The sequence below is a fragment of the Salvelinus sp. IW2-2015 genome, linkage group LG26, assembly GCF_002910315.2.
Source record: "Salvelinus sp. IW2-2015 linkage group LG26, ASM291031v2, whole genome shotgun sequence".
Lineage (NCBI taxonomy): Eukaryota > Metazoa > Chordata > Actinopteri > Salmoniformes > Salmonidae > Salvelinus > Salvelinus sp. IW2-2015.
In genome coordinates, this window is record NC_036866.1 from 3,351,730 (window position 1) to 3,360,995 (window position 9,266).

Genomic DNA, 9,266 nt, shown 5'->3' on the forward strand with positions numbered 1-9,266 from the left:
GACAGACAGACAGCAGACAGACAGACGACAGAAGACAGACAGACAGACAGACAGACAGACAGACAGACAGAAGACAGACACAGACAGCAGAAAGAAAAAGCATTATATCTCTCTCTGCACCCCAGTACAGAGTAGATACTACCCTGTATATCAGTACAGAGTAGATACTACCCTGTATATCAGTACAGAGTAGATACTACCCTGTATATCAGTACAGTGTAGAATGTAATCACTCAAGCCAAGTCTTATCTCTGCCTTTGTCTTTAGCATTTTGTCCGTACATACCCAGTGGTGGAGGAGCATGTACGCAGAACCATGGGTATCAATCTGTTTGCAGCCTTCATGGTGAGCTGAAATCTATTTTGTATGTAAGAGTATGCATCTACACTGAACCAAAATATAAACACAACATGCTACAATTTCAAAGATTTTACTGAGTTACAGTTCATATAAGGACACCATTCAATTGAAATGAATTCATTAGGCCCTAATCTATGGATTTAACATGACTGGGAATACAGATATGCATCTGTTGGTGACAGATACCTTAAAAAAAAGACAGGGACGTTGATCAGAAAACCAGTCAGTATCTGGTGGGACCACCATTTGCTTCATGCAGCGCAACACATCTACTTCACATAGAGTTGATCAGTGTGTTGATTGTGACCTGTGGAATGTTGTCCCACTCCTCTTCAATGGCTGTGCGAAGTTGCTTGATATTGGCGTTAAGACTGGAACACGCTGTCGTACACGTTGATCCAGAGCATTCCAAACATGCTCAATGACTAATGATTGGCTGAGAGAAATTGATGATAAAAAGATTGCGGGGGCTGTTATGGTAGACTTCAGTGTGGCTTTTGACATTATCAATCATAGTCTGTTGCTGGAAAAAAACTTTTCATGTGTTATGGCTTTAGACCTCCTGCTATATTGTGGATAAAGAGTTACCTGTCTAACAGAACACAGAGGGTCTTCTTTAATGGAAGTGTCACGTTCGTGATGAATCGGACCAAGGCACAGCGTGGTATGCGTACATTCTTTAATATAATAAGAATGAACACTGAACAAACGAAGGTTCCGGACTGTGGCCCATCGTTGGAGGTTCCGGACTGTGGCCCGTCGTTGGAGGTTCCGGACTGTGGCCCGTCGTTGGAGGTTCCGGACTGTGCCCTTGCCGAGGTCCGGACTGTGGCCCGTCGCCGGAAGCTCTGGACTGGGAACTGGTCGCCGGAAGCTCTGGACTGTGAAGCGCACTGGAAAGCCTGATGCCGTGTGCCGGAACTGGTGGTACCGGGCTGAGGACACGCATCTCAGGCGAGGTGCGGGGAAGAGGCACAGGCCGTACTGACTGTGAAGCGCACTGGAGGCCTGATGTGTGTGGTGGCGAACTGGGGGACCAGGCTGGAGGACACGCACCTCAGGGCGAGGCAGGAGAGGGCACAGGCCGTACTGGGACTGTGGAAGCGCACGGACAGAATCTGGAGCATAGAGCTGCACAAATGCGTCCCTGCTGGATGGCTCACTTGAGCCCGGCAAGTGCAGGGGGCGCTAGCACAGGTGCACTCGGGCCGTGCAGACGCACCGGAGACACAGTACGCAGAGCCGACGCAGGATATCCTGGTCCAAGGAGGTGTACTGGAGACCAGGAGCGCTGAGCCGGCACCATCCGTCCTGGCTGGATGCCCATTCTAGCCCGGCAAATGCGAGGAGCTGGAATAGAGCGCACCGGGCTATGAATGCGAACTGGAGACACCGTGCGCATCTCTGCATAACACGCTCCCCACGGTAAGCACGAGGAGTTGGCTCAGGTCTCCAACCTGACTCAGCCAATCTCCTCGTGTGCCTCCCAAATTATTGGGGCTGCCTCTCGGGCTTCCGTGCTAACCGCGTCCCCTCGTATCGTCGCCGTTCCTCCTGCGCTATCTCCACCTGCTTCCATGGTAGGCGATCCTCTCCTGCCAATATTTCCTCCCACGTCCAGGATCCTTTACTGTCCAAAATCTCGTCCCATGTCCATGATGTCTGCTCCTTCTGAACACGCTGCTTGGTCCTTTTATGGTGGGTTCTTCTGTCACGTTCGTCGTATGAATCGGACCAAGGCGCAGCGTTGTATGCGTACATTCTTTAATATAATAAGAATGAACACTGAACAAACYAACCAAAATAACAAAACGACACGTGAAGCTATACAAATGAGTGCTGACAGGCAACTACACATAGACAAGAACCCATGAACACCAAAGGGAAATGGCTACCTAAATATGATCTCCAATCAGAGACAACGATAAACAGCTGCCTCTGATTGGGAACCATATCAGGCCACCATAGACATACAAATCACCTAGACCTACAAAAACCCTAGACATACAAAAAACCTAGAAAACTAACGTACCCACCCTAGTCACACCCTGACCTAACCAAAATWWAAAAAAACAGAGATATCTCAGGTCAGGTCAGGGCGTGACAGGAAGCCTCTCCAACAAAATCCAGGTAGAACCAGAAATTCCCCATGGCAGCTGTATAGGCCCATCCGTGAATAGCATTCTTCTCCAGCATGCCATGGGCCATTGAACGAGTATTTTCCCACCGAACTGCAGTCAGGTCAAGATCCTGGTGAGGACGACGAGCATGCAAATGAGCTTCCCTGAGACGGTTTCTGACAGTTTGTGCAGAAATTCTTCGGTTGTGCAAACCCACAGTTTCATCAGCTGTCTGGGTGGCTGGTCTCAGACGATCTCGCAGGTAAAGAAGCCGGATGTGGAAGTCCTGGGCTGGTGTCGTTACACATGGTTTACACGTCTAGTTTTGATTTACATTTAATTGGTTGTCAACTAACGGGAATTCAACATGAAATCAACAAAAAATGTCACAATGTCATTGGATTAAGGTTAGAAGTTTGGTGAAAAAAAGACTGAATGCTCTTATGTTGAGGACATTTTGCAAATCCCATCAGTTTCCCACATTGATCCAATGTCATCACTTCGATTTTTGGGGGTTTAAATMATGTGGAAATAATGCTGATTCAACCAGTTTTGCCCAGTGGGTGCACACCTGACACACAGCAGTGTTCGCGCAGTTGTCCTTATTTTTGCTGAGTTTTGATTGATTCTCTCAAATGTTTTTTCTTTCCTGGGGGGTTGAGATTAGGACTCACGTTTTTTGGATTTGAAAATCCAACAGTTGTATTGAAAGGGGGTGGCACTCTGGGGCTGTGTGTGGTRGTCCATGTTGGTTTGAGTGAGAAAGACACAGAGGAGAACCAATCAGTAAAAAAGCACATCCCATGCTTTATCGACGCATTGTGCCGAGTCTCGACAACATCAAAATAGCCTTTCTAGACTCAGAAGTCAGGAGTACTTTGAGTTAGGTGTTAGCCAGACTAAATGGCACTGGCTAAAGTGGCCAACTGGTCTGAGCAATGATGTGTATAAACCCTGGACTGCTGATGCAATGTATTGGCTATTGAGAGGCTTTGAAACCACGGGTCGGCCATATTGGCACTCCCCAGTAGGCACAGTCATCCATAGGAATGAATGGAATTCTATAGTATTTCAATTAAATGTTTCAAGTACAAAATTACATGTATTTAAGGATTGTTGTTGTTGTAGTGGAAACAGTAACATTATTAATTTAAAAAAAGAATACTTTAAGATTTTTTTTTTTATAGATGTTTTCATTCTTTTTTTTACGTTTATCTCACATAATATAATTTAGAGGTATGCACTAAGGTATCTGCAATAGAAATGTGGCAAAAAACGAATGCAGACATTAATAAATCAATTTCTATAGCTTTCAAAATATTTTTTTTACAACGGTGGGGGCGTGCCAAGATGGTCATTGGGTCCGAGTCTTCACTTTTTTTGAGATTACAATGCATTCAAATTACTTTTATTAAAAAAATAAAATAAAAAATAAGTTTGCTTCTCTACTATTTTTAGCACAAACCTGAGACTCTCTACATGAAGATGGATGAAATTCAAGCAGATATCCTGCTATCAAATAAAGTCAACATTTCAGAAGGTAATTGTATGAGACTTTCTCTTCAGTTTTGCAATATTTGTGTAAGTAAACATGTATCCCTAAGCCTCACATCATTAATATTAATAATAGTTTATTTAGCTTTTATATTACTGTAACTTTCCATTACAAAATAGAATTTCAAATGAATATCTTTCGTCTTTTTATTTACAGTTCTGGAGCAGCAGAGCTCAGAAGACTGAAACAGACAAAGTACAGGCATGCCATTTTGTATAATAATAGTTTACACTTTATTTTCATGTTACAGTAYAATAAATCAATAAAAATAACAAAAAGTATTCAGCCCATATTATTGTTTTTGAACCGATTGCTTAGCAACTGTAACCATGAGAAATGCCTTTCAAATGACGAGATTAAGTGGTTTAGCCTGGGTACCAGTGTTTATAGCTGACATTCCACTTCTTACTTGCACTGCTGTCATTTGCCAAAGAGACTTGTCTTTCTCCAATCTTCAAATATGAACATTCTATCATAAATGAGCTCAAGGAGATATGGATTTGGTCCTGATTCCACAACGTTCAGTGCTATCCGGAATCATTTGGACGTCCCTACCCTAAACCTACCTTAACCATAACCTAACCTTTACCTTAACCATTTTAAATTTKAATTTTGGGTGTGTTCGTAAATTAAATCTGGAATGCCAGAGTGCACTCAGTGCGTTTGTAAATTCAGAGCGTTGTCAAGCGTTTCCGGAGTGCCAAGTCTAGGACAAAAAGGCTTCTCAACAGTTGTGAAGGGGAAAAAAAGGCTTCTCAACAGTTCTCAACATTGTGTTCCCCCCCCTCTCACTTTAACTATACATTCATGTACATACTACCTCAATTGGGCCGACCAACCAGTGCTCCCGCACATTGGCTAACCGGGCTATCTGCATTGTCACGCCACCCACCACCCACCCGCCAACCCCTCTTTTACGCTACTGCTACTCTGTTTATCATATATGCATAGTCACTTTAACCATATCTACATGTACATACTACCTCAATCAGCCTGACTAACCGGTGTCTGTATGTAGCCTCGCTACTTTTAAAGCCTCGCTACTGTATCCCATCTGGTTTGCTCTTAGTGGGACTATCATTTGTTTTTCAACAGGACAATGACCCAACACACCTCCAGGCTGTGTAAGGACTATTTGACTAAGAAGGTGAGTGATGGAGGGCTGCATCAGATGACCTGGCCTCCACAATAACCCGACCTCAACCCAATTTGAGATGGTTTGGGATGAAATGGACCGCAGAAAAGCAGCCAACAAGTGCTCAGCATATGTGGGAACTCCTTCAAGACTGTTGGGAAAGCATTCCTCATGAAGCTGGTTAAGAGAATGCCAAGAGTGTGAAAAGCTGTCAAGGCAAAGGGTGGCTACTTTGAAGAATCTAAAATATATTTAACACCTTTTTGGTTACTACATGTGTTATTTCATAGTTTTGATGTATTCACTATTATTCTACAAGGTAGAAAATAGTAAAATAAAGAAAATCCCTTGAATGAGTAGGTGTGTCCAAAATGTTGACTGGTACTGTATGTGTTTCTAAAGTCATGTGTTACTTTTTAAATGGTTTTACCTATAGCGTACCGATGCTCAATTAGCCAAGCTACGGAATAGTATTAGCACTCTGATCAATCAAAACATTCAGTTGAAAAAGAAAAGGGCCACACTTCAGGAAGAAAAACTATARTGATTAAGGAAAATACTTAGTCCAGACTGCAGATGATTACAGGTTAGAAGACAAGACGAAGCTAAGCAGTGAGACGAACAAACTCAAGAAAGTCCTGGAATTGACTAATGTTTTGTATTGAGCAATGAGATGGAACAGCTTCAAAAACACATTGAACATTTAACCAATGAAAAGGAGAAGTTGTTAAGCGAAACATACACTTCAGACAGAATTTGATGCAATGAAAAACCTCAGTTCTCAGTTATGTCAAGACAAAGATGAGAAAATGGAAGAACATACCCAACTGAGAAGCGAGAGAGACCGTCTTATGCCTATAAGGTGACTGAAGAAAAGGAGATGTTGAAAGATCTGAATGACACTTCAGATAGTCACATTATCAAGGTCTAAACATAGGGACCAACTTCTACTGGACCTCAGCAATGTCACTGATCAGAACACTACCTTAACCAGTGAGAGGGATACTATTTTCTTCACAATCAAAAGCAAACAAAATGGGAGGACTGATATGAAGAACAATAAGGAAAGATTTCAAACTGCCTTCAGCTCCCTATTCACCAAAATCCCCCAGATGGCTATTTATTGTAGCCACCTCAAGGGGTAGGCTAAGTAAAGGGCCTCCTGTATTTAATATGGGAAACACAGATATTTACTTTATATGTCCATAACCACCCTTTGTATATGTCATTCTTCTTAGATGTTTTTTTCAAAATGCACATTTTTACTGCAACTGTCAAAACAGCATTTTAACATAGTTTATGTATTGTTTTTATTTTCCTCCCTGASCCATGCAGTTTGTCAGAGCTGTCCAGATGACTTGGTGAAACATTGCACCAAATGTTACTGTTTTTCCAAAGAGACCGTGGATTGGCAATCCAGTCATAACTACAAACGGGGTGAGAGAGCTGGCTATTGTTCAGTAATGTAGACTACTGCACACAATAGCGGATTAGTATATTTTAACTAAACAATATCAAGTTCAAACTCTTACTTTTTTTCTGTAATCATATACTTAAAAAAATAAAAAGATAGTCTGAAACTAATCTGCCCTGGGCCCGGTTTCCCGATATTGATGGAARTTAGGCATACGAGTGTTTTAATGATGCATCTTTAAAATAACAGCCGAAGATGTCACACCCGTTTCCCAATACACCACGCTTTGCACTCGTTACAAAGTTAAACTTAACTATATCATTAGAGCTGTCCCGTGCTGAAAATGATGCCAGAATATAGGCTAAAGAGCTTGCTGTCTAAAGTATTTATGGCCAAGTCATCTTTTTCAAAGTCTTGTTTTTTTTGTTGTTGACACAATACAGTTTTCCCATCAATTAGTGTTTGTATTATGTTTGCCATGTGTTATGCATTCTAAGTGTTTGTCACGACCGTGTGGAGAGACCGACCAAGGCGCAGTGGGATTGGAGTTCCACATCTTTATTTTTAGTGAAACTTAAAACAAACAACGACCGTGCAGTACTGAGGTGCAACATGCACTCACTCAAAAACAATATCCCACAAAGCAGGTGGGAACAGGGAACCCTTAAGTATGATCCCCAATTAGAGACAACGAACATCAGCTGCCTCTAATTGGGAACCATACCAAGAGCACCAACATAGAAATATAGGACCTAGAACTTCCCCTAGTCACGCCCTAACCTACTACACCATAGAGAACTAAGGGCTCTCTATGGTCAGGGCGTGACAGTACCCCCCCCTCCCAAAGGTGCGGACTCCAGCCACAAAACCTGAAACCAAATGGGGAGGGTAGGGGGGTGATTAGTGTCGGTGGCGGCCCCGGTGCAGGTCGTAGCCCCCGCCCAGACCCCGGATCTGGCCATGGCGCCGGTCTGAACACCGTGCCTGGACTGGGCACAGAGAAAGGCTCCTGCCCTGGAGCGGGACTGGACGCCGTGCCTGGACGTTCTGGACTGTAGACCGTCGCAGGAGGTTCCGGACTGTAGACTGTCGCCGGAGGCTCTGGACTGTGAATGCGCACTGGAGGTCTAGTGCGTGGAGCCGGTACAGGTGGCACCGGACTGGTGACACGCACTTCAGGGCGAGGAGCAGGCACAGGACGTACCGGACTGGGGACACGCACTTCAGGGCAAGTGCGAGGAGGAGACACAGGACGTACCGGACTGGGGACACGCACTGGAGGCCTGATGCGTGGAGCCGGCACAGGTTGCACCGGACTGGTGATACGCTCTTCAGGGCGAGGAGCAGGCACAGGACGTACCGGATTGGGGAGGCGCACTGGAAGCCAGAAGCGTGGAGCCGGCACAGGTTGCACCAGACTGCTAACCGGCTCCTCTGGTCGGATGTTGAGCAGAACACACTTACACAACATCTCTCTCATCTCTCTCTTCCAACTTCCCCATTGCCTCCAGGACGGTCTCTGGCTCTTCAGGGTGAGAGCAGCGATCAGGCACAGATGGTACCGGGCTGAGAAGGCCCATCAGCGCGCCTGCGCTGCAGCATACTCCTCGCCAAAACCTTTCTCCGGTATCCCTCGTTGAACTCCTCCAGAGTTTGCCATTCAGGCACTGGCACTCCCCGCTGCTCCGCCGACCACTCCATGTGCCCCCCCCAAAAATCTTGGGGTTTCTGTGGCCGCGGTCCCCGGCGTCATCGCTGTCCCCCTATGCTCCTTGGCGACTCCCGCCAAGGAAGGGTCTCGTGTCTTCTCATGTCCTACCAAGTCCAAAACTTCCTTACCTCATTTTCACGCTGCTTGGTCCTTTGTTGTTGGGATATTCTGTCACGACCGTGTGGAGAGACGGACCGAGGCGCAGCGTGATCGGAGTTCCACATCTTTATTTTTAGTGAAACTTAAAACAAACCAAGAAACAAACAACGACCGTGCAGTACTGAGGTGCAACATGCACTTACTCAAAAACAATATCCCTTAAGTATGATCCCCAATTAGAGACAACGAACATCAGCTGCCTCTAATTGGGAACCATACCAAGAGCACCAACATAGAAATATATAACCTAGAACACCCCCTAGTCACGCCCTGACCTACTACACCATAGAGAACCAAGGGCTCTCTATGGTCAGGGCGTGACAGTGTTTGTATTATGTTTGCCATGTGTTATGTATTCTAAGCGTTTCCTCGTGCTATTCTGTATGCAATGTGTGATTATGTAAATTCTGCATTTCTTCAGTTTGTATAAACTGTGAGCAAGAATAAATAAAGCCAATGTCAAAGTTATCGTTCCCTAGTTCTCTATAGTAAATATAATTGTGACCTAAAAATAGGATATGACGACAATAGTTTTCGAAATTGCTCAACAGATCATTGTAACCCAATGGCAGCCAGGAATTGAGCTTTAAGTATTCTACAATTAAACAATTTAAATAATAAGAATAATTAACCATGAAGTAGCAAGTTAAGCGTGCCTTGATTGATCCTTGATTTGGAGCGCCAGATGTTGCTGGAACTTGAAGTGGTGTTGTTGGTCCAGTAGGGAGCGCTCTTCTCCACCTCTGCATTTGTGCTCAATTTGACCTCTGCATTATGTTTTTCCCCCTCTTTGTGCATTAGCTGTTCCTCAA

General features: G+C 44.5%; 1 protein-coding gene across 1 annotated transcript in view; it reads left to right on the top strand.

The window, feature by feature from the left end:
• mutyh (mutY DNA glycosylase) overlaps window positions 1–4,279 on the top strand; it is a 9,144-nt gene extending 4,865 nt beyond the window's left edge. Inside the window, exons 10-12 of the mRNA XM_023971822.2 lie at window positions 268–345; window positions 3,939–4,020; window positions 4,192–4,279. Coding sequence (XP_023827590.2) covers window positions 268–345; window positions 3,939–4,020; window positions 4,192–4,220 — 189 coding nt within the window. The 3' untranslated portion in view covers window positions 4,221–4,279. The remainder of the gene's footprint in view (window positions 1–267; window positions 346–3,938; window positions 4,021–4,191) is intronic.
• The last annotated feature ends 4,987 nt before the right edge of the window (window positions 4,280–9,266 follow it).